Source organism: Dermacentor variabilis, chromosome 8 (genome assembly GCF_050947875.1).
Source record: "Dermacentor variabilis isolate Ectoservices chromosome 8, ASM5094787v1, whole genome shotgun sequence".
NCBI classification, from domain to species: Eukaryota; Metazoa; Arthropoda; class Arachnida; order Ixodida; family Ixodidae; genus Dermacentor; species Dermacentor variabilis.
Genome location: NC_134575.1, coordinates 75813438 through 75840017, shown reverse-complemented (window position 1 = coordinate 75840017; position 26580 = coordinate 75813438). Strand labels below are relative to the sequence as shown.

Sequence of the window (26580 nt, the reverse complement as noted above, 5' to 3'; positions counted from 1 at the left end):
CAGCAGTCCCTCAGCCCCGCGGGGAACCCTTGCTTACGTTTAATGAGATCACTACGCACTACTATCTGTCAAGACGGGTCTTCCCCCTCCGGCACCCCGCCTTATGTAGGGCGCGGGCGGTTACCCTTCGACATTTACAAGCCCGTGCGTACCCTAACCTCGCGGTTTTTCATGCCATATACCCCGAAAGATATCCCAGTGCGGACTGCCCTGCCTGTGGACTAAGGGCAACATTGGACCATGTGTTGTGGGAGTGTCAAGCCATCGGCTCCTCCTTCAGCGAGGATAGGTGGGCTGCGCTCTTGGGCAGCCCCGAACCCAACGACCAAACCCTGGGCGTCCAGAGTGCCCGCGATCGGGCCGTGAAGCTCGGCTTGGCGGTCCCTACGTGGGACTAGCCGGGTGGCGCGGGATCTCCCCTGCGTCTTCTCTGGACCAAAATAAAGTTACTTCACTCACTCACTCACCTGGGATTATTACTAAGAATTTTTGAAGAAGGTTTTAAGTATTTGATTTCATTTCTTTTCTTACACTGTGAAAACGGTTTAAGAATTCGGCGCACATCGATCAACAGTACACTTGGCATGTTCTCTTGCTTGCAGAATAACAAAAAAAGAAGACATGAATGGCACATACGTCACCAACGGAGAAACAGCTGCTTGGAATATTTTAGTGATCCTACTGCCTGACGACAGCTATGTGTAGAGTATGATCAAGCAATGAGTGCAAAGAAATTTATTCCTCTGTAAGGAAACAGACAGCTGTTGCCCCTCCGACGTACCCAATCTTCCACCCGGGAGACACCTTCATCTTCCTTCAAATCTACCCGAATATGAATGCACGAACCATTAAACCGAGGGAAGCATTTTCACTCAGCAGGATGAACATTTTTTTCTCTGGATTATACATGAACGACGGAAGTATTACATTTGGTCTGTACTGTACTAGGTTACGACACCGACACCCTACGTGCTGTTGGCAAAGCGTTCGGTTCTGTCACCCTGCCTCGCCCACTTCTCATGCGGTGAGGCCAGCGGGCCCGTCACATTTACTCGATATACTACGCCAGCGAAAATTAAAGATGAAGTTTGTTTCGCCAGTGTTCTCAACACAACGATGTCTAATAAATTTCAGTTATGACTAACTTGTCGCTTGAGGCGTCTTCAGTGCGGCATAGAGTGACCTTCACGAGTGGGTTCAATTATTGGCTGGTGTATGTGATGTGGGCCCTCAAGGGAGTGCACAGGAAGTGAAATATTTATATTCCTCGCAGAGAAAGCAAGCTCGTGTGAATTTGTTATATACGTTATAGGTCATTAAAGTCATATATATAAATGTAGGTCATAAAATTCAATCATGGTGGTAAAGGTCAAATATACCAAAGTGCCTGTACCGCAATATCTTAAGTTATCTGCCAGGAGAATTTTGTCCTTCCCCAACGCACACTTTCCAATACAGGTGAAGCGCCGTTGTTGTGATGCAGACCAACAATATAATATCGCAATGCTCATCATCTGCGAGGCGATTTTGCAGATGTTGCGAACATGAAAGCACGAATAGAAAAGAAAACATGTAGTCGACAGGATTACATCACATACATCGCGTACAAATTGTTCTTAAGAAAATAAAAATTTTGATGAATTCCGGAATTTTTTGGCTAAACGATGATTATTAGGTACGCAGTAGTGGAGGAAACCTGGAAAAATTTTTTTACCACTCGGTGTTATTGAACGTGCACCGATTACACGTATGGTAACCGGGAGTGTTTTTTAATTTCTACCCCAGTGAAATACAACCACCGCGGTCAGGATTTGATGCCGTTCCCTCGGCTTAGCAGCGCAATGCCAAATCTACCATGGTAGGATTTCTTGACAGGTCTGTGATGAATGTGTGTATTTCTTCGTTATATAGCTGGTCAAAATAGCATCCGTGGCATAGAAGGGCCGAACATGTCAATGATGATGACAAGCCTCAAACATGGCTCACACCCCCGTAAAGGATGCACGAAATATTGGGAGTTGATAGAAAATAACGTGAAAACCCTAACCAACGTAATTTCTTGCAGCGACAACGCTGCGATGCCGCGTAGTTCTTACACAGCAACCCAATGATTTCACAGTGGGCAAGTGTTCTATGCAGTAACACTGCTAACACAGCGGGAGAATGAAATCGTTAGAATCTCGTAGGTGGAACTTAGTGATTTCTCTCCTGATAAAAGTTGTACTAGTTTTTTCCTCAGAGCTGATTAATCCCCAGGGGGAACCTTCAAAGCCACTAATCCAGCCTTAAAGCAAAAAGCATTTCTGCCCAGCAACCGCTCGGCTTAAATGTTGTCTTACACAATGACTGCATTTAAATATGCCCTAAGAAGACTTCAATTTTGAAAATACTATCAAATTTCACGCGGCAGCCAGGTCCTGCGGATAGGGGGCCGGACGTTTTTCTACTGAACGAATGAAAATTTAAAAAAAAAATAATCCGAATGTTTTCAATCGCTTATAAAAACGGGTTCCTCTGACCACAATGACTTAAAAAGTCACCACTTGGTGACTTAAAAAAACAAACCGAAATCAACATGCACCAAAATTATCAAATAAAACAAATTGAAATAGAAAATTCTCTTACCTCTCTCAACAAAAAAGAAATGAACCATAAGTTTTGGCCGAAGAGCTGAAAATAAAAGGTGTAGTCAATCCTGTGTATACATTTTAACTAAATAAGTTCATGCCCGGTAATACGCAGGGAAAGGAGGATCCTAGAGTGCTAAACTCTGTTCACGCGTGTAGTTTTTGTTTCGCAACATGCATCCATATGCTACATATAACAGCAGATTCTTACACTACGAAGACGAAAAAGTAAGTACGTATTAATATATTCCACGTTATTCTTTTCTCACGTTGCAAAAATAATAACGTTACGTTTTAAACCATGTGATGTGATGTGATAACCTTATTTGAAATCCGGTGATTGGGAGGCCCGGGCTTGGGGCCGCCTAGATGGCCACTGAGAGCTGCTGCTACCGTGCGGTCCCCATGGCTCGCTGGACGGCCCAAAGTTGGTCTTGGAGTTCTGTGCTGAACAGCACGGCCGACCACAGCACCCGTAGATTCTCCAGGGAGACTGCCATTTTATCTTCATATATTTCACATCCCCACAATATTTGTTGAAGCGTGGTGCTAATCGAGTTGCGTAGCTTGAACATATCGCTCTCGTATATATCGGGGTAGAAAGTTTTTCGTTGTACCAGACTCGTATAAGTTTCTGTTTGTAATCACCTCTAAGTGACGGACTCAGCTCTGGTCAGTTTTTAGTGAGGCGGTGGTAATTCTCACCTCCAAATTTGATACAATTTGTTAATATCGTTACATCTTGTTAATCTATCTTTTTTCTCCCCTGGCCTCTTCCTCCGCGTTCTTCTGACCGATGGATGTCACTCTTTGCTCAGCTCGGCGAGTAAGACCTTGAGCTTCGCGGTGTGCTACCCCGTCGAGGTTGATTGCGGGAATCCCTGGAACCGTATGCGCTGGAAACCAGAGCAATTGTCTGCCGTTCTTCTCTGCGTTGGAGAATTTCGCTTCATTGACTCTGATGATGTGTCATGTCTAAGGAGAGATCCTACCTTTCGCATAATTTGTAATGGCCGCTTGAGAATCGCCAATGATGTACTGAGAATTCGTGAAGACCAATGCTAGTGCAATGACTACCTTCTCTGCTGTCTCGGAATGTTCGGTATTAACTGATACGCTTTTAAAGGGTCTTTGGGTGTGATATACAATTACTGCTACGTAGCTATTTCTGTGTGGGTATTCAGCCGCGTCTACGAATGTTGTTCTTTCAGCTGACCCAAATATTCGGATCATTTTCTCTTCTCTACTCTTGCGTGTGCCGTCGTTGTAATCTGGAAGCATGTTCTTGGGCATATTTGGTACTAGTTTGTTACGAATTTCTCTCGTTATCTTCCTCTTTCCTCCGTATAGATTGTGGTTATTCATTCCTAGTTTACTTAGTCAAAATCGCTAAAGAACCGTTGTCTCGGGTCAGGATAGTCAAGGTGGAGGATGAAGTTTCAGAGAAGGTTCATTCGATGCCATCGATCTGTTGGAACTTAGTGTCTTCCACAACGATTGTAAGGCATCATGTGGAAGCTCTCGAAATTGCGCTACTGCATATGTTCTTGACAGCGGGATTGGCTCCCGCACACCGTCTTCATGGGCAGATTGGGCAGCTTCATCGGCCTGCTCATTACATGTTACGCCACAGTTGTTAGGGAGCCACTGAAATGTGACGTCGTGCCCTTGCTCTACGAGGCAAAGAAAGAGCTCTCGGATTTGTAGCACTATTTGTTCGTATGGTCCACGGCGTAAGGCGGAAAGCAAGCAATGTAGCGCAAGTTTGGAGCCGCTGAAAATGCTTCACTTTTTAGGTGGCTCATCTTGAATTATGCGTAGTGCGCTAAGAAAAGCAGGAAGGTGTGCGGCTGTCGATGTAGTCTGATGCAATGTCGTGAGCTTCAAGGTGTTGACTTTCACCGGAAAAATTACTGATCCTGCAGAACCGTCCATGGTGCTTTAACCATCAGTATATATATGGGTATGATCGTTGTTTTGTTCGTACAGCAAGAGCAACGCAAGTTTCTTAAGAGCTGGTGATGATAGTCGGGCCTTCGTTGGAGTGTTTGGTATTGTCAGTCGAACTTGTGGCTGAGCCAGGCACCAAGAAGGAAGCAAAACTCGCTGCAGCTATGTAATCTGATGGCAGCTATAAGCGATAAGGCAATATCCTCTGACAAAAAGAGGCACGTAGTCGGGCTTCTGGCAGTGAGGCGAAATAGCGGAGAAAGGTGTGAGCAATGTGCCTGATGTGTGGTATGAGCGCTTCCATAACAATATGAATCTTGGCTGAGTAGTCATGCGCAACTGCAATAGTTTCGGATGTTGATGTACATCGTAACAGCCCTGGGCAAACCCTAAGCACCTGGGCCTGAACACTTTCGAGTGTACGGCTGTTAATTCAGCAGGTACTGGTCAGCACTGGCAAGCTGTACCTCAGATACTCGAAAAACAGCATCAGCTACAGTTGCACCATCACGTGTACTGAAGTACCCCAGGCGTTTCCTCCAAGAAACTCAAAAAGATGAGAGATGGCTGTCAGGCGCTTCTTGCCTGTGCTACCTAGACGACCTTCTTGTATTTTCGCCTATATCTGAGACACACATTGAGCTCTTCTCAGCTTTTGAAGTCTTCGGCAAGGCTAGGCTCCAAATGAATTCATCGAAGTGTCACTTCGGTTACCGACAGATAACACTGCTGGGCCACCTCGTCTACGGCGCCGGTATTCAACAAGACCCGGGGAGAATTCGTGCAGTCACGCCTTCTCCTGTACTTAGTCTGTCAAGCACGTCCAAAGTTTTGTAGGACTATGCACCTACTTCCGACGGTTCATGAAAGCTTTTGCTGCGACTGCCCGACTACTTACTGATCTTCTGTAGCGCGACTCAAGCGCGCCTCGTGTCACGCGTCTGAAACCCTATTCCTCTCCGGTCAACACAGATATTTAGACGCACTGCGGCTGTGCTTTTGTCGTCGGTGATAATAGACAGTTTTAGTAGCACGCCATGACGGTACGTTCGCAGCACGCGAGCGCTTGGCGGAACGTAGGAGCGCCTCTCACGTCAGGGTTTTTAGTACTGCAAAATGCCTACGTACGTAAGCAGGCGAGCGTTGTTAGACGCCGGGCGCCAGTACGTCGAACCATCAGTCCAACTATAGACGCTGTTGATCTCGCCAACGTGATGTATTGTGTGGGTGCCTTCACGCAACGTCCAACTATATTTAGGCCTTTGAGAGACTAATACGGATGCAATACACGAATCATATCGACAAAAGTAAAAACTGAGTACTCGCCTTCTGAGGCTGGCACGGTCATTTGCCACGAACTGCGCCAACAGGAGGTCAAGCCTTTCGCACGAACAGCATACACTGAATACTTTTTCGAAAACAATGTTCATATTTTTTTTCCTATGGATTGCCACCATGCAGGATCCGGGAATGGCTTCGGCGCGTTCACTTCACGCAGCAAAGCCAAATCATAGCCAAATTCAATAGTACCGCGTTCCGTTGGGCGCCTCCAACGCCACCATGTTGCGAAACTCTTTTGTCTCGATATCGTGCGCTCCTGAACAAACGAGAATCATGAGAGCACCACGCAAGGCTTCCTACGTACGCACGCAAGAATCGGATGCGTGCGTGCGAAGCGGCCGGGTGCGCATCACGAACCGTTCGTGTTCCGTCCTGCACATGTGCACTTTGCAGGACGTAGCGATCTTGCGTACGTAACAGCGTTTCGTACGCAATATCTAGGAGTTTGTAGTGCAATAATCTAGGGGTCTGTAGATAGGTTACAGAGGTTCAGTCGCATTAAAATGTAATAATTAAAGTAGAACTTCAGAAAAAAAAATTCGCTGCATGATTTAAAAGATAGGTAATATTGTGGTATATTAAAGAGAGAACACACTGTATAAATATGGCAGCTTTGCCACAAGGTCGAAGCAATGAATGCGATAGCAAAATGTTTGACTAATACACGAAGTATAAGGCTCGTAGCTGTAGCGGCAGAATGAAATTAAGTGGACGTAAGCTAAGTAAAACCAGTCATTGTGCTAGGGCTCCTGTGTTTCAGTTTTGCTATCGGTCAATTTCATTTAGACAACGTCTTTCTTATGAACTTTAGCACCACTATTCTCTATCGGTTATGTTTTAAACATCTTTCCTGGACCGATGCCGGAGGTTCTGTGCCGCCGTGCAAATAAAACTACATAATTCTCAGGTTTGAGCTCTGTTATTCTTTCACACCTTCGATATTTAGGTCACGGTAGATTTAAGATAACAGGCATGCGCTCTGTCTCGTTTCAAGACTTTCGTTTGTGGGCTACGATTCTCAAAACTCTAAGGAATAAGTCAGTCAGGAATGTAACACTTGGTATGAGGACCTTTAGGGATAGAATGGCGCGTCAGCATAACCCGCATATACCGCATGTCATAATAGCATGGCCTGGCAGATAGCTGCATATACCTATATGATAAACGAGCTGCTGAGCACAAGCTTTGCACCGCCACCGAGAGCACCATTTCGTTGAGAACCAAATTCTTTCCCATACTACATCGCTAATTCAACACACCTATCCAACTGCTCTCAAAATTCGCGTTAGCAAGTATTGTTATTGTTCGTGAATTTTTTTTGCACATAAAACCCCGGATTATAATTTTTAAGCTTTTTAAGAACAATTTCGACGCGATGTACATGATGCAATCCCTCTCGGCTACATAATTTGTTTGGATTCGTACCTTTCAATTCCTAAGGTCTGCAAAACGCCTTGAAAATGCTGAGCAGTTTAATATCATCTTTTACTGCTTCATAAGACCTGCACTTCCCACATATTGTAAAATATGCACAGAAGGAAGATGATTACATCCCGACAAATTGTTACGACAAGATTTGGCGCCTAGTGGCGCTTTCTTATTTTTAACATTTACCATCATGATTGCATTTTATGACCGCGATAACTGATATAATAAGTTCACTGGAGCTTCCCTTCTGCGCGAGGAAAATAAATGTTTTCCTTCATGTGCACTCCCCTGAGTGCCCGCTTGACAAGGCCCAGCTGATAGTTGCTGATAAATTGAAGCCAGACTTGAAGGCCACTCTTTGTCGCATTGAAGACGCCTCAAGCGAGCAGTTAAAGTCATGGCTGCAGTTTGTCAGACATCGTTGTGTAGGGAGCACAGCTAAAACAAACTTCGTCTTCGACATTCACGGGCGTATAACACCGAGTAAAATTGACGTGCACACTGGCCTCACTGCATGAGAAGTGTAGGGGGGCCGACCATAGAACCGAATGCTTTGCCAACAGCACGTAGCGTGTCAGTGTGCCTTCCTGATTCACCCTAGCAGAGATCATATGCAACACTTCCGTTGTACATGTATAATACAAGGGGAAAAGGGGTTAGTCCTGATGCGTGAAAAAGCATCACTCGGTCTAACGTCTTGTAGTGTTCGCGGTCGGGCAGATTTCAAGGAAGATGAAGGTGTCTCCTGGTTTGAAGATTGAGTACGTCGGAGGGAGAACAGACGTTTGTTTATTTACACAAGAATAATTTTTTCCCTCATTGTTTGATCGTACTCTTAACATCGTTGTCGTCAGGCAGTCTAATCACTTGGATATACCAAGCAGCTGCTTGGTATATCCAAGCCTCCCTTCGCCACGTACGTACAACTCATGTTTTTTATTATTCTGCAAGCAAAACAAACACGCTAACCGTATTATTGATCAAGGTGCGCAAAATTTTTAAGCCATTTGCAAATTGTGAGCAAAATAATAAAATCAAGTACATAAAACGTTGTTCAAAAATTCTTAGTAGAAATCGCCGGGCACTTCCCGGGATGTAAATTACAGTGAACTTGCGGTGACTGATAATGCAACTGCTGCGAGTACCGCCTGAAGCAGCGTTTTAATCGTACTTGTCGATTAGTAGTCCCTTGTTCAACCGCAGCAAATGACCATATCACATTCGGATGGAATTGTTTGCTTGTCCCAATACTCACCAGAGAAGCCTCGGAGAAGTTGACTGTTCTTGGGCCGAGATAAACTTTGCAGGAACTAAAGCTACAGAAGCGAAATTGTAAAAGGTGCATCTTCTTTCATATATATATATATATATATATATATATATATATATATATATATATATAGTAGGTGAGTCTTCTACAACTCGCATGTATCAGAACGCGATCACATTGTAGCTGCACTGCGTGACGGAGGCAGCGAAATAAAGTAGGATCTGCGCGTGTTGGCTCGGCTCTACTGTGCGCCTTCCCTGTGGCTTCCTCCTGGACCTAGTTTCACTCTATAAATAAACATCTCCCGTAACGCTATCAACACCGCCATAATTTGCGACCATAGCAAAAGCAAAGCCTTAGATTATTACATCAAATAACGCTCTCGGACTAGAGGCAGTACAGATTCAATTTGACCTCCGTCTGCTAACTGAATATGCCTGGTACTACGCATCCTAAGAAACTCGCGCGCTAGGTCTACTTTGTGACCTTGCGCACTCGCCGTTACAACGCTCGAGCGAGAACACGCACCGGAAGCTAAGAGTGCGCCATGTTAAGTCATACGCCAACTTTTCATGCTCCCATTTCCTCCCCCCCCCCCCATACTAGCTTTTCTTCTATCCCAAAACTCAGTGGACAGCTTCACCAGCCTTAATAGCAACGATGAGCGTCAGGGAAGGCAGCGTGAATCAAACCACAAAGGAGTTGGAAACAGCCAGCCTACTGAGTTTACCCATGAATACTCGGCTGTCGTCCAGGCGCGCGCATAACAGGGGACGTTCAAAGGCAGGTCGTGGGCAGTGCGTGGGGAGTACGACCGCGTTCAGCTGAACTCTGACACTGCGCTCGCGGGAAGACGGCGCCCATAGAGTGACCAGCATACTCGGTGTACCCTGTCGTGCTTTCCGTATCAGCCTCAGCCACCGTGCCACCTCCAGCGCACGGCTCGAGGCCAAGTTCGGCATGCAGCGCCACGCGTGGCATGCAAGCCACCCGCACTTCGGTATAGCACGGGGGCACTGACGTCGAAAGTGTGCCTCCAGCGTGCAAAATATTTCTATCACAATAAAAAAAAAACGTGGCAGACAAGCGATTTCTTCGGCTCTAAACTCATTTACTGCGACTGGAGCCTTCTTCCACAGTAATGACCACCTTCTTGCTGTAGCTTGCCTGCTTTTTCTCGAAATAATTCTTCTCATTCGTTATGAGCAACTGGACGAAAACAATACATCTATAGGGCGACATTGTAAAGGTGCATTGTCATTAAAACGTAATAACTTCAAGAAGAAATTTGAAAAAAAAATTGCGCTTCATGGTTTAAAATGTAACTATATCATTTTTGCAAGATGAATAAAGAATAACGTGGAATATATTAATACGTACTTACCTTTTCGTCTTCGTAATGTTACAAACTGCCGTTATTTATGACGTATGGATGCATGTTGCGAAACAAGAACTAAACGCGTGGACAGAGTTTAGCATGCTGCGGTCCTCCTATCCCTCCGTATTACCACGCATATACTTATTTAGTTAAAATGTATTGTCACTTGGTGGTGACGTTGAAGAACGCACTAGCAATACTGTGAACGACAAAACTAACTTTTATTGGGCGAACCTGTGCCCGCAAAACAGGCTACGATCATAGCACAACGATAGCGGCGAACACGGTTGGCGATCGTCGAAAGTCGTCGAATGTACCACACGTTCACACCGAAGGCGGAGCGGACAAGCGGACAAGCGGATCCGGCCAAGCGGCCGCGGATTTTCCGCTTTGCGGAAAATACGCGGCCGCTTGGCCGGATCGCGCCCGGACCGATTTTTCCCGCGCGGATAAGTTGGCCGCTTTAGCCGCAGCCAATCAGAACCTGACACTGCGGAAGCGCTAGTGAAGGAAAGTAAACGAATGTCTTTCTCTGGGCTTTTCGCTTCTGTTATTCAAAAGCGTCAAAACGGCAAGTTGGGCCAGTTGGTTGGGATTCATAGTAAGGTTTGTTACAGCGCAACACAAGACAGGGACAAAAGAAGGTATAAAACGACGACACGGCGCCGTGTCGTCGCTTTATACCTTCTTTTGTCCTTGTCTTGTGTTGCGCTGTAACAAATCTTGAAAATCGGCTAGACAAGTGGCGAGTAAAATGCCAACGATCTCGTCTTCTTCGTCTGAGCTCATCATTTTGCAGAAGTAGATAGCGGACGGGAGCGCGCTGACCCACGAAGAAAAAAATATCGAAAGTGCGCGCACAAACCCAAAGTGCCGCGAGATGGCGGCACGTCCCTGAAATTGCTGAAGAAATTGTGAGATGCCCCGCCTTCCCGGCGGCGAGGATAGCCAGACAACGCGGCCGGTCTGAACAGGTGCGGGCGCTCGCCGCCTCGCCGCTTTGAAAATCCGCTTGTCCGCTTAGACGCTCCGCTTTCGGTGTGAATGTGGGACCCGCGTGTCTCTCACAAAGTTCTACACCATTCGCGTCAGGCGATGAAATCAGATAACACAAGGTTCGGCGACAACAGACAGCGGATAGAAGCATCGATAACATTCCAGAAACTTCGGATACATGCAGGCGCGTCCCGCGCTGTACGATAACATTTGTTAAGCGGTGAAACGTGTCGCTCAACAAAGACAAACAACACACGTGTCATTATACACAGGCTTGACGGCACCTTTCATTTTCAGCTCTTTGGCCAAAACTTATATTTGATTTATGTTTTAGAGCGCAGCTCTTTGGCGTCCGTTCCTGGGTTTCGCGTCGTCGTCGGCGTTGTCGTCGGCGTCGGCCTCGTAACCAGCTCCGCCCCCCTTTCATCCCCCCAGCGCTAGCAGCGACCGACTGATACCGCTGGATGCCGCTGACGCCGCTAGAGAGTCAAGATAACGTGACTGCATAGAACACCGTCGCCGCCATGCAGAAAGAGTATCAGTCAAAGGCATCAGTCAGTCGCTGCTATCTCTTCCCTCCTCCCTTTATCGTGTTGTCCGCTTGCTGCGCGCGCTTCTGCCCCCATCGTTTGCCGCTGGGTGTACACGCCGCCCCCCTCCGCTTCCGCTTACTGCTGGTTGCTCTCGACGGCGGCGATGAGCCTCCGCTTCGGCGGCGCGAACTGCAGGGTCTTCTCGGCGGCGGCGATGAGCTTCTGCTTCAGCCTCGCTTACTGCTGGTTGCTCTCGACGGCGGCAATGAGCCTCCGCTTCGGCGGCGCGAACGGCAGGGTCTTCTCGGCGGCGGCGCTTAGCCCCTGCTTCCCCCACGGCTGTGACAACCTCGCGAGGCACTTGTATACATGTATACATCTCATCTTTGAGAATCAAGCATTGGTGTACCAAGTCGAACATATATCAGTCTATTTCTCCGACCACAAAGCTCCCTTCATGACTGTCAAGAACTGTTAGTGGAGTCTTTGTTAAAGGAATACGTGTGAAAAATAAAAAAAAAATTCTGTGATAGCGCATACATGTGTTGCTCGATTTCTTTGCCTCAATCTATCCAAAAGGTGAAACAGCTTATTTGCTGCGCTCAAATTTCGCATTAGGAAGTAACGTAATCGTCGGTAATTTTTTTTTGTTAGGAGTAGTCCGAGAATTTTCTATTTCGTTTTCTTTTATTTGATAATTTTGGTGCATGTTGATTTGGGTTTGGTTTTTTAAGTGCATTCCCAAGTTGAATTGGCATTGTGGTCAGGGGAGCGAGTTTCGATAACCGCTCGAAAACATTCAAATTATCTTTTTAATTTTCAATCGTTCAGCAGGTAAACGTCCGGCCGCCTACCGGTAGGACGTAGCTGACGCGTGAAATTTGACATTACCTTCAAATCTGAAGTCTCCTTATGGCATATTTAAATGTAATCATTGTGCAAAACAATATTTAGGCCGAGCGGTTGCTGGGCAGAAATGCTTCTTGCTTTTAGGCTGGATGACTTATTCTGAAGGTTCCACATAGGGATTAGTTAGCTCTGAGGAAGAATCTACTACAACTTTTATGAGAATAAAAATTACTAAATGGCCCCTACGAAATTCTAACAATTTCATTCTCCCGGTGTGTTAGCAGTGCTACTACGTACACTTAATGATTGTGAAATCTTTGGGTTGCTGTGTAAGAACTGAGCGGCGTCGCAGCGGGGTCACTGCAAGCAATTGCGTTGCTTACGGTTTTCATGTCATTTTCTACCAACTCCCCAACTTTTGTGCATCGTTTACGGGGTTGTGCACCATGTTTGAGGGTCGTCATCCTCATTGTCAGGTTTGGCCCTTCTGTGCCACCGACGCTACTTTGACGAGCTATAGAACGAAGAATTACACACAAGCTCCTCGCACACCTGTGAAGAAATCCTACCATGGTAGATTTGGCATTGCGCTGCTAAGCCGAGGGAACGGTATCAAATCCTGACCGCGGTGGTTACATTTCGCTGGGGTCTACTAGAAATGAAAAACTGCCGGTTACCGCACGTGTATTGGGTGCACGTTGAAGAGCACCATTTGGGGAAAAAATTACCCCGGTGTCCTCCACTACTACGTACCTAATATTCATATTCATTTTGGCATAAAAAATCCCGAAATTCATTAAACTTTTTAATCTTCTTAAGAACAATTTGTACGCGATGTATATGATGTAATCCTGTTGGCTACAAATTTCTTTTTCTATTCGTACCTTTTATGTTCCCAACATCTGCAAAATCGCCTCGCAGATGATGAACAGTGTGATATCATTTTGTTTTTCTGCTTTACAGATGCGTTCCACATATTGGAAAATTTGCGTTGGGGAAACATCATATTTTCCTGGCAGATAACTTAAGATTTTGCGCTACTGGCACTTTTTTATTTTTAACCTTTAACAACATGATTGCCCTTTATAACTCCGATAACTCATATAACAAATGACACACGAGCTTCTTTTTTTTTTTGCGACGAACGAAAATGCACATTTTCCTTGCTGTGCACCCCCCTGAGCGCCCACATCACATGCGCCAGCTAATAATTGAACCCACTCTTGAAGGTCGCTCTATGCCGCACTGAAGACGCCTCAAGCGACCAGTTAGTCATAGCTGAAATTTGTTAGTGTTATGTTGGGAACACAGGTGAAGCAACCTTCATCTTCAACTTTCGCTGGCGTAGTATACGGAGTAAAAGTGACGTGCCCACTGGCCTCACTGCATGAGAAGTGTGCGAGGCTGGCCGACAGAACCGAACGCTTTGCCGGCAGCACGTAGGGTATCGGTGTGCTCTGATAATTTAACCTAGCAGATACCAATTGGAACACTTCCGTCGTGCATGTACAATGCAGAGAAAAAAAATTCATCCTGCTGAGTGAAAATGCTTCCCTCGGTCTAATGACTCGTGTGTTCGCCGTCGGGCAGATTTGAAGCAAGATGCGGGTTGAAGACTCAGTACGTCGGAGGGACAACATCCGTCTGTTTATTTACACAGGAACGATTTTCTTTGCTCTCGTTGCTTGATGGTACCCTTCACATCGCTGTCGTTAGGCACTAAAATCACAAAAATATTCGAAGCAGCTGTTTCTCCGTTGGCGACGTATGTACAACCCGCGATTCTTTTTTTATTCTGCAAGCAAGCGAACATGCCAAGTGTAATGTTGATCGATGTGGGCAGAATTCTTAAACCGTTTTCGCATTGTAAGCAAAAAAAATGAAATCAAATACATAAAACCTTCTCCGAAAATTCCTAGTAACAATGGCAGGTCACTCCCCGGGAAGGAATTTACAGCGAACTTGCGGTGACTGATAATACAGCTGCGGCCGGTATCGCCTGAAGCAATGTTTTAATTATACTTGTCGAGTAGTAGTGTCTTTTTCAACCGCAACAAAGTACCCTTGGGAGTGAGCTCCACCACTGGAAAAGCTGGCGCCGCCGTCGGCGTGACGTGGCATGAGGGATCACGTGGACACAGCGGCCGCGTCGTCTGCTTTGGAAGCGCCAAAGCGAGCTGAAAACGAAAGCTTAAAGTCCCGCCTGCGCCTCAGTTCCGATTAGGTGGTGAGGCTTTACCGCCTTGGGTGTCTGCTTGGCAACATTTGAAAGTACTATAATAGGTAGTGGCTGCCTTTGGAGGAGTGCAGCACGGTAGGCTAATGCTCGGTGCCGCAGTGCCGGACGTACGCAACGCAGCGCGGTGTCAGCCTTATTCACACGTAGCCGCAGGACAAGGAGCTGCATGAAGCTTGGCTCGCGAAAGTTAGAACCGGCAGACAGCCATCGTCTAGAACTCGGATATGCAGCAAGCACAGACGCGAGGAAGATTTCCGCTACGGCGCCGGGACTGCGCGATCTTGGGTGAATAGCAGAAAACGCACACTGAGACGCTCGCCTGCGCCCGCTGCCCGGCTAATGTCATGACGGTTTGTTCCATGAACTTGTTGATGCAAGATACTGGCAAGTTCACTGGAACGGAAAGGGAGTGGTTAGATGCACATTAAACAAAGGCATGACATGTGGTCATGTTTGTGTTATGAAATAATGCACTGAATTGCGAAAAGAAAGCGGAGGGGAAATTGTACGCTGAGAAGACCGATAAACATACAGTGCGACGTAACTTGAGAAATAATACTGAAACGTACAAGAATTTAAAAGACAAAAAATATTGAATCGTAGCGACGGCACATCACAGTCGCCGTAGGCGTCGGAGTCTATATGACGAAACTATTTTTGAACAGTTCTGACAGCGACCTTGCAACAGTGGTTGATAGTGTACTGTCAAATGCTCTTATGCTGCGGTCTAAAGCTCACGACACGGTGCGAAAACTAGCTCACAGCAAAAGCAAAACACAGTGCGCGGACATGCATGCATACGCGCAGTAGGTCGCTGCGAACTCGTGCGATCGCTGCATTGAGGCTTCATTCTGTTATGCTACATTTGGTTATACAGACAGCCCACTATAAGAACATATTTCACATAGTTTACTCTCAGCCTTTGGCTACCTTTCACGCAAGAAGCCGGTTCGGAAGACTCCATCGCGGCGACCGCGCGCAGTGGCGTTCACTGTGCGTATTGGGTAAAGAGATAGCATCTGTAAACGATTCTGTGCTTTCAGTTTGGCCAAGATTATTATATCGACAGTCAAAAACTTCCCTCATTTTGAGAGTCCCTACATAAATGTCCGTGAGGGCGTCCGCGTGGTGTTTTTATTGAGCGCCGTAACCGAAACCTACGAGGAGCGCGCCACGTGATCCCTCAAACTACGCAAGGGAGGCGCTTCCGACAGATGGCGACTCTGTAACTCCTCGCACCCAATATGACATTCGGATAGAATTGTTTGGTTGTTCCAATACTCTCCTGAGATACCCGAGAGAAGTTTACTATTGTTGGTATGAAAAAACCATTCCAGGCATTAAGTCTAGAGAAGAGAAATTGTAAAGGCTGCATATTATTTCATATATATAGTGCATGACCCCTTTACACTTCCAATCTATCAGAACGCGATCACATTGTAGCTGCACTGCGTGACCGAGGCAGCGAAATAAAGTAGGATGTGCGCGCGTTGGCTCGGCTCTACTCTGCGCCGGCTAGGCCTTCCCTGTGGCTTCCTCCTGGACCTAGTTTCACTCTATAAATAAACATCTCTGGTAACACTATCAACACCGCAAAAATTTGCGGCCATAGCAAGAGAACAGCCTCAGATATTTACTTGAAATAACGCTCATATACTTAATGGCAGTAACAATTTAATTAGACATCCGCCTGCTAACTGAATAAGCCTGGTACTACGCATCCTAAGAAACTCGTGCGTTAGGTCTATTTTGTGCCATTGTGCACTCGCCATTACAACGCTTGAGTGATGACAGGCACCGGCAGCAAAGAGTGCGCACGTTATTTCATACGCGAACTTTTCATGCTCCCATTCGCTGCACTATTCTAGCTGTTCTTCGATTCCAAAACTCACTGGACAAATCCACCAACTTGAATACGATGAGCTTCAGGGAAGGCAGCGCGCATTAAGGCACAAAGGAGTTGGAAACTGCCAGCCCACTGAGCTAACCCTTGAATACTCGCCTGTCGTTCAGGCCCACGCATATCAAGGGACGTTCAAACGCGGCTTGTCGGAAACACGGCCACCATCAGCTGAACTCTGACATTTCGCTCGCGGGAAGACGACGCCTATCAAGGCACGAGCCTTCTCGGTGTACCATGCCGTGCTTTCCGCGGCAGCGACAGCAAGCGTGCCACCTCGAGCGGACGGCGCGAGGCCAAGTTCGGCATGCAGCGCCGCGCCTTCAGTGCGTGCGTGCCACCCGCACTTCGGGTTAGGTGGGGGCACTGACGTCGAAAATGTGCCTCGAGCGCCCAAAATATTTCTGCTACAATAAAAAAAAATACGGCAGACAAGCGATTCTTTCGGCTCTAAACTCATTTACTACGATTGGAGCCTTCTTCTGTAGTAATGAACACCGTCTTGCTGTCGCTTGCCAGCTTTTCTGCTATTTCAACCTAGAACTTTTCCGTGGTGTATGCATAATGCAAGAAAGAAAAGGTTCATCGTGCTGAGAGAAAAAGCTTTCCTCTGTCCAATGCCTCGTAGTATTCGCAGTCGGGCATATCCCAAGCAACATGAAGGTGTTTCGTGGGCTGATCACTGAGCGAGAAAGAAGATGAGCAAAGTAAATAAAAGAGGCGGCGGAGATGCCACATGTAGCCATCTGCTTATTTACACAGGAACAATTTTCTTTGCCCTCATCGCTTGATCGTACTGTTTACATCGTTGTCTTCACGTGGTAGAATCACTCAGATATTCCAAGCAGCTGCTTCTACGTTGGCGAGCTACGTATAACTCATGTTTTTTTTTTGTTGTTCAGCAAGCAAGCAAACATGCCAAGTGAACAATACACTTGCCATGGTGTGTTTATCAATCTGCACTGAATCCTTAACATATTTGCAATGTATAAGCAAAATAATGAAATAAAATACAAAACACTTTGTTCAAGAATTCTTAGTAGAAATGGCAGGTCACTGCACGGGATGAAAAATGTAGCGAAGGTACGGCGACATTTAATAAAACAGCGGCGGGTAAAGCCTCAAGCAGTCTTTTAATTAAACGTGTCGGGTAGTAGTCACTTGTTCAACCTCAACAATTGATCATATCACTGGCGGATGGAATTTTTGGTGGTCCCGACATCCGACGGAGATTGCTCTGATAAAGTGACTGTTGTTGGGCCGAGATAAAATTTTCAAGAAAGTAGGCTAGTGAAGAAAAATTGCTACGGCTGAATCTTATTATATATATATATATACATATATATATATATATATATATATATATATATATATATATATATATATATATAGTGCGTGTGCCCTCACAATTCTATCGTACGAATAAGCCATCATATCAAGACTGTCAAACGTTGCAGTGACGGCAACATCAAAACATTACAGTATTGCGCGACGTAAGGCTCGAAATTGTAACTGCACTTCACATTTCTTTAGGCACTCGCCAACTAACTAAAGAAGCCTAGTGACACGCGCTCAAGGAAACTGGTGTGCAGGGTCCACTTGATAACCGTGAGCACTCGCGATTACAATGCTGGCGTTATGACAAGCACCAGCAGCTGAGGGTGCGCATGTGTTTTCATGCGCAAACGATCTATGCTGCCACTCGCCTCGCACTGTTAACTATACCACGATTACAAAAGTCACCTGACAATTTGGCCAACTATACTTGCAACAATGAGCGTGCGGGAAGGCAGCGCGCAACGAGCCACGAAGGAGTCGGAAGCCACCATTCCACTTTACTAAACTCGAGTACGCGCCCGTCATCCTAGCCCGCATGTATCACGGGAAGTTCAGACAGCTCGTGGGCGGTGCGAAACAGCTAGATACATTATGCAATGCTTGATCTTCTCTCGCTGACATAACCACAGGTACAGCCCAGGTCTCAGTGTAGAGGTTATTATGTAGACGAAGTTTTGTGATCTTCAACGGTGTCTGCTTGGAGCTCGAACTCGGTTTAACACCGCAGAGGTTTCGGCAGGGAGAATGAGGTTATGTAAAAACGAATTACAGAAGTTTATTGCATCATTACGGGTGGACGGTGCGCTCCAAGAAAAAATAGGGAAACGTTCAGCGCGCGTGCAGGTGCACGCAATGGCAGAGAAAATGTGACCAGACGTCGTCAACCGCTGACTTATACCCTCGACCACTCAGGCAGCCTAATTTCCTCTTGATTCTTGGTAGGGGGCCTTGGCAGGACACGTCGGGTAAGCCTAGGTAGAGGGTTATGGGAGGGATACCACTCCTTGGCGTAGAGAGGTTGAACGTGGGCCACATCGGTTTAACCTGCACAGAGGGTCATGGGAGGGAAACCATCCTTGGCGTAGAGGGGTTGAACGTACGACTGAGGAGAGCAGGATTTGCCCATTCCGCGCATAATCCCGTCGCACACACCCGACGGACAAGACCTTTCATGTTGATTAAAGTGGCGATTAGGCACGCCGCGTCCCAGGTGTTTGACACCTTTGTGCGGCACTGCCACAAAAAGTGAACCGTAACATGGCCAGTACTTTTTCCCTCTATTTGAAAGACCTGCCAGAAGTAATATTTATTCTCTCTGCCATAATGTATGCAGATGACACCGTTCTCTGTACACACGACTCCCCATCTGACGCGGCCCACATGGCCAATAATAAACTTACTCTCATTAGCCACTCTCTTGACAAATAAACTTCCTCTCAACGCAAAATGTGCATAATGTATAGTCTTGAAATCCACTTGAAAGCTACTGATGGAGGTTCCACATACACCAGATAACAATTGCAACGCACTCCAACGCGTAAGCGCTGTAGAATAACTGGAGGTTACATTAGATAAGTCGCTTTACTGGAAACCTCACGTTCTCAAGCTTTAAAAAAACTGAGCAAGGCCTGTTATATTTTATTAGAATTCCGACATTATTTTGATGCAGAAACCTTTCTTATGATTTATTTCAATAGTTCTACAGACATCTCTCGTACTGTATTACATCTTGTTGCCATGCATATAGTTCATAAATTGAGCAATTTACAGAACCTTAACAGGAATGTCTGCTTTGTGATTTCTTGACTTTGCAATGCTAGGACAACGCTTTTCCTTCAACAACTACACATCGGACCGTTTTTCTCAATCAATTGTAAAGCTCCTTTAAAGCCTAATTCTGGCACCCTTACCAACTTTGCCAAATCAGGAGTCTGCACACAGTGCACTAAAACGAAATTTTCTGGTTCCAAAGGTCCTCAATCTGTATGGTAAAAAGAGAACATCAGTTGAAGTAGTCGAGCAGAACGTTCTACCCACCCAAATTCAATAGGCAACAAATTTCCAGAGGCCACTAAAACTGTAGTTTCATGAGCTTCTTCATTGTGTTTATTGTTACATTCACGGCTTGCTTTCTTTACAGGTGCACTTTCCTTCACTCGTAAATGTTCCTTCATATCATTTGCACTTTCAAGATTCCTTCTGTTGTATTGTCTAGTTTGCTTGATGCAAAGTGCTTCATCATCATCAGCCTGGTTACGCCCACTGCAGGGCAAAGGCTTCTCCCATACTGCTCCAACTACCCCAGTCATGAGCTAATTGTGGCCATGTTGTCCCTGCAAATTTTTAATCTCATCCGCCCGCCTAACTTTCTGCCACCGCTGCTACGCCTCCCTTCTCTTGGAATCCAGTCCGCAACCCTTAATGACCATCGGTTATCTTCCCTCCTCATTACATGTCCTGCCCATGTCCATTTCTTTTTCTTGATTTCAACTAAGATATCATTAACTAGCGTTTGTTCCCTCACCCAATCTGCCCTTTTCTTATCCTTTAATGTTACACCTATCATTCTTCTTTCCATAGCTCGTTGCGTCGTCCTCAGTTTAAGTAGAACCCTTTTTGTAAGCCTGCAGGTTTCTGTACCGTACGTGAGTACTGGTAAGACACAGCTGTTATAAGCTTTTCTCTTGAGGGATAATGGTAATCTGCTGTTCATGATCTGAGAATGCCTGCCAAACGCACCCTAGCCCATTCTTATTCTTCTGATTATTTCAGTCTCATGATCCGGATCCGCAGTCACTACTTGTCCTAAGCAGATATATTCCCTTACCACTCCCAGTGCCTCACTACCTATCGTACACAGCTGTTCTCTTCCGAGACTGTTAAACATTACTTTAGTCTTCTGCAGATTGATCTTTAGACCCACCTTTCGGCTTTGCCTCTCCAGGTCAGTGAGCATGCTTATTGCTTCTTATTGTGGCTCTGCTATCTGTATTACTCTGCTTCCTCTACATAGATTTCTAATGGATTCCAGCTTACCTGGAGCTAGGGATGCAAACGCATTTGTTCACATATTTTACTGTACATGGTATGCAAGAAACAAAATTCAATTCACTTGCAATAAATTAAAACCGAAACCTTACTGCCTGCACCTAGACATGTGAGGGCTCAGAAAAAAGAAATTTTGAAGTAAATGTTTCCATTTCTTTCAAATTCTAAAAAGCTGAACGACGAGTCGAAATTTACTCGCTAATACGAACAGCATTGACAAACTTTATCCAAAGTCATATTACTTTCAAGTTTCTTATTATGAACTCTCAGGCGACATGTCATTTCATCCAGTCCGTGTCCCACTTGTGACTGTAGTTCTGAGCTGCATTTCCATCGTTTGTTTCACGCCTCATTTATAGCGAGACACAGAACCCAACCTTTTACGGATAAAAAAATGACATGTAGGACAGTCAAGGTGGCGCTCTCCATAACAATTATCCAGAAAAACTGAGTTTGAAGGCCTCTCAGGTGTCATGCCTTGTCTGTCCATGGACATCTGGCTCGATACGCAAACTCTCGATCTTTTATGAGAGTGCTGACTGGAAGCATCTGTCCTGTTTTTTCATCGGATAGCTCTCAACACAAGTATAGCTTCATGGAGCGTCAATAGATGATGAGATATGAGAATAGATGAGAGCGAGTTCTCATAAGAAAGCTTTCCTTGCCACAGTCAGCGTATAGGCTTAAGTCGCCACACCAGGCTGACTGGCACTCCCATTTTTCTTTCTTCACGACCGCCACCGACATTTTTAGCCACACAAATAGAACCTTTTTTTACATCCCCTCCAAAGCGCGTTTTATTTGGAGGACACTTAGAATGGGTCGCATAAAAGGTGCTGTATTGTACCGGCAGCTTTCTAAACAAAGCACGAAAGTCATGTCACTAAATGTTTGTGTCACTATTCCGTCAGTCTTATGTAACGTTCACATGCGCAAAAAAAAATTGGCTGCTCAATGCAAGTTTATTGCGTAGGCACTACGCTACTTGCGTTTCTTGGAGTCAAACAAAGTTACCGTTCTGTAGTATTTCCATATGAGTTTTCACCATGGTGCCACAAAAGCGCATCGGCTCGCTTACGCGGCCCTTTTATTTCTTAGAAAATGCTGCACGAGTAGGTGTGCTCAACCAAAGAGCAGCCTGCTTTGGCTTTTTGTCTGTCTAACTAGAAAAGCCTCCACAAAAGTTGCTTCTGTGACTGTATTCTCAATTTTAACTCAAGCCTTCATGCTTTCATCTTTCAGAGTGTCGGGCTATCTGGCTAAGCAAATTCGAACTGACGGCTTTTTGGTCAAGAATTTGAGCGTGATCCTTCTCAAAAATACTTTCATACATTAACTTCGATGTCATGAGGACAATTTACATCTTTTGCATGAAGAGTGCTACAATTTGCAGGAAAACTGCTAAATTTCTCATTATTGGTGTATTACACTTCACAAATGGCAAAAAAGTCACCTTTTGTTGTCAGGAGGAGTCCTGGTAAAACAAAAATTATGCGTGACTCTGCTGTCGCAAACACCAGAGATCGGTGGAGCTGGTGGAAGGCCAGTAAAGTAGTGCCAAACCGCACGCAAGACACACGAGCACCGGCAACGCTTCTCTACGGCATCCTATCGGGGCAACGCCGTAGTAGAAGCCGTGGTCGTCGATTCTCTGTACGGAGCCTATGACGGAGCGGTGGGCGAGGAGGACAGGAGAAGGAGACACACTAGCTAAAGCCACTTAAACTTCGTAAAGTAGTGCCACGCTTTGAAGAACGCCGCCTCCTCCTTCAGCGCTCTGGCCGAAGCCGACGCCGCGTCGCTATTGGCCTAATGGCATCACGTGGCCCCTTGCGCCGGCTTCGTTTGTTTACAGTCGCGCTTCAGTGCCATCTTTACTCGAGAAGCGGCGCTTGTTGACGGCATTCCTTCCGTTCCTATTCTGTGTTGTTTTGATCTTGTGAACGCCTTGAAGGATGTTTTGTGGCAAGTGCGACGTCGCTTCACGTCATATTCACTTACCATGACCTGCTGCACGTTTGGATGCCAATATAGTTTTAGCAAAGGCAAGAATATGTTCGCGATACCGTCCGGTAAGCGCAACGCGTTAAGAAGAAAGACATGGCTTCACCGAATCGGGAGGGAGAACTTCCGACCAACTTCCTCCGCGCGACTATGTGATGTAAGTTGTGGCTCTCTCAGAGTATTGTATGTGCCAGGCTTGCGTATTGTGCTGCGGGCAATAACGTAGTAGATATTGCACAGTTCACTGTGCATGTTGTCATTTGTACGCACGCTTTAACATGATTTTTACGCAACGTCTGCTTTGCTTATTTGCGCACTAAGTGGTCGTGTTGGTCATATTTGGTGCGCTTAATCGTTTTGAACGCCAACCGGCTTGAGTTGGCGGGCACGCGAGGTTGCTTGCGATAACGTGATTACGAAATTTTTAAGATTCAGCGCAGTCCTTTTGATAAAATTTCAGTCTCGATCATGAAAGCGCCTCAGGAGAGCAACTCTCTGCCTTTTGTGGTTACTTACTAGCCTTCTTTAGATAGACTAGCTTTGTTTGCCACATTTGTTCGTGTTCCTCGTTGGCGGTCGCCCGGTGGATTTGCGATACAGAGGCACCGATGAAAAGCGTGCGTGCTCTCCCGAAACCATGTTACGCGGTGCGTTCGTCGTCGAGCGACCGCATCATAGGTAATCGAGACGTATGTGCTCATTCGCGTGAGCTTTAAAGTGTGCGAAGCTTAAGATGCGGTGGTGGAGCACTCGCAAAGAAAACGTGCAGTCGCCCGCCCGTTCCCTGGCTGGTTTAGTCGTCGTTCGTGCTTAGTCGTTTGCTCGCTCGTTTAGTTCGCGCGCTCATATAGTCGTTCGCTTGCTCGTCTATGTTACTATTAGTTTCTGCAGTCATTATGCCTAATTGAGACGCGCTTGCTGTAGGACTCTTAGGCTGGTGCGTTTATTTACGAAATGAGACAATAAATGGTGCACACGGACTTGTAACTGCAAAGGCAAATCTGTAATGCATCTATGTGAAAATAAACTGTTAACTTGTAACTCGAATGCCGTTTCATATCATTTTAACCTATGGATAAAAATAATTTCACTTGCCGCAATTTCGGCCGCGTCATGGCGGGGGGATTCTTTGCGGGATCATGACTTCACTAATAAAGTCATGTCTCGCAAATGTTACTTCGAAGGGAGTGCAACCGTCCTGAATGCATGCACCTCAGTGCAACTCGGTTCGCGACAAGTACGTCACTTAGTAAACGGACGAACCAACGCACGATGAAGTGTTATTCGTGATAAGTCATTAACCTGAAAAAATTACTGAAGGCCACAGTGGTCTTGTTTGAGTCAAGCATTGTTATCGCGCTCCCGCTTCGCGCACGAATGCTAAAAACTCATTTTATTTTCTTGTGTACGCACAGGCCCGACTCGATGATCGGCCGCGGTATTTCTGTCGGCGTTGAGACACGAGAAACATAATAGCACCAGCGCCCACCTCTGAGGCTTTGCGCGCGCTTAGATTGGCAAGCACGCACGTTGGTGGCACTGTAGCTTGTAATACACTTTCGAACCTCCAGAGCAGTGATCTCCGTCAGCCTTTGTACGTCATAGCTCATACGCGCTGCGAATTCACATGGTAAGGGCGGCGCGGATTCTTTAGGCTGAGGGCTTGCTGGAAGCCAAGAGGTTGTCATTCGATGGTAAACGTGGTATTTACAACCATTCGCAACCAGATCTTACGACACGCCCTTGACAAATGTTGCGTACCTAATTGTAGGGCAGGCTATACATTCGCAGTCGTCAACACACAGCGTTAACACTCGTTCAGATACTTTTTTAAGAAATAGTTATCAAAAAATAAACAAAAGCTGCCGTTACCGAATTTGTACAAGCATCCGACTAGAAATTCTATGCTGTACACGAGCTACGCGGAGCTGGAAAGCCAACGTGAACGCCTAAAGAGCACTGCCTTGCTATGCGTGCATTCACTCTGCGAAAGGTCGTCTGCTGCGCTCGAGCATCGTAGGCGGCGCCATGGTCGAGGAGGGAGCGTGAAAGAGAGGAGAAACGAGGAGGAGTGAAGGCGGAGGAGGAGAGTGGCACTACTTTACGAAGTTTCAGGGGCTTTAACACTAGCAGCTGCCGGAAAAGAACGCCCCTCCTCCCTCCCCTACCCTCCTGCCTCGCGGTCCACAAGAGAGGGCACGGATCCGGGCCGCGTTCCTCGCTCGCGTGCGCACCACTCCTTCTGCCTTCCTAGGCTCCACCACCCTCGCCGGGTCGCTGTGCTGCGCGATGCTATTTTTATACTCTGATTTCACTCTCTCTCCTCCAGATCGGCGAACCTATGCACGTCAAGAGAAACCCAGCGAGGTTCTAACAGCTGCACTGTAAGAGAGATTGAAAAATGAAACACGGCTGGCGACGCTGCCCTGAAGTCCCTTGCAGTGGTTTGTCAAGTCGTCATGAATTTCGAGAAGTTTCGCATGGGCATAAAATAAATTGTTTGTTTCTTGAACGTAGGTCTATATTGCGTTTTCAAAGAACCGGAGGGGGGGGGGCTGAACCTAATAAGGCATGAGAATTTACCTGATGCCAAACAGGGCAAGATACGTAAAAAATAAAATTCGTGACGTCACGCCTACGCGAACTATTAGATATTGTCCTGCTATTAGTCAAATATTCGCTACTTTTCATAGAAAAAAACAAAATAGCTTTCGAAAGAAAATTGTATCATTGTAAGGTGGTTTTAATGGCATCGCGAAAAAGTATGTAGCTAATGGGTGCTTCGTTCCGAGCATTCCTCGCGTCTAAAAGTGGCCATATTTTGACCTACTTCTTAGCATGTTGCGTCCGCAACATTTCACTGACTAAGTGGCAAGCCCACTGCAACCGCATTATGAAAAACTAATATTCTCCAGCCTCCGTTCTTAAAAGAATAAGAGTTTAGCTTACATTGGTCAATAAATTAGAATGTTGAAAGCTACCCCCCCCCCAGAATCTTCTGGAATATAAAAAAAAGAATTATGTTTTATGTTATTTCATGTGAAAGTCTCGCATAATTTTTTCCAAGAATGGCCTTGCAAGCACAGTTGTCGATCGTTATGTTTATTTGGTTATTACATGAAATGATAACATAGTTTTTACTATTTCTCAAGTTTTCAGACAAGACCTGCTTAATTCATAGATTATTTCACGCCTTCCAAATTTCCCGGAACGCTGCATATATTACAGAGACGGTACGAATAACGGCTGCAGTTTATTGGAACTCGGGAACTGTTATACGACCAACCCATGTCATTGTGAAGAAATTATCAAGCCGAGCCTGTTGGGAAGTACAGGGCAACGAACAGCCGTTATTATGGTCGTTCGCTAAAAGCTGCATTCGAGGTTATCGTAGATGACTATAACACCTAAGTTTCAGACTGCCACTGAACACGCGTTGCGCAAAACTAGCGCATATCGCACTCAAAACAGGGTCCGCATTACTAAGACAAAGGATGCAGCCTTCTTCGAATGGCTCGAGATGCCGTCTTAGATTTCCAGCACTGCTAAGTGAGCGAAATACCTCACCAGGACGACACAGTGAAAGATGCCCACCGACCACAATGAAAACATTAATTACCTGTTCTCATAGTAAACTATTTAGCACGCACACTTGCCAAGGACACAGTGAAGGGGAACA

At 46.0% G+C, this 26580-nt stretch overlaps 1 protein-coding gene across 2 annotated transcripts in view; it reads left to right on the top strand.

Annotated features, from left to right (window-relative positions):
* The window catches only part of LOC142591114 (uncharacterized), a 114217-nt gene extending 88842 nt beyond the window's left edge, over positions 1-25375 (top strand). For both annotated transcript variants that reach the window (XM_075703496.1, XM_075703498.1), the window contains one exon: positions 25231-25375. In XM_075703496.1, the coding sequence (XP_075559611.1) occupies positions 25231-25306 (76 nt within the window). In that variant the 3' untranslated portion in view covers positions 25307-25375. The remainder of the gene's footprint in view (positions 1-25230) is intronic.
* The last annotated feature ends 1205 nt before the right edge of the window (positions 25376-26580 follow it).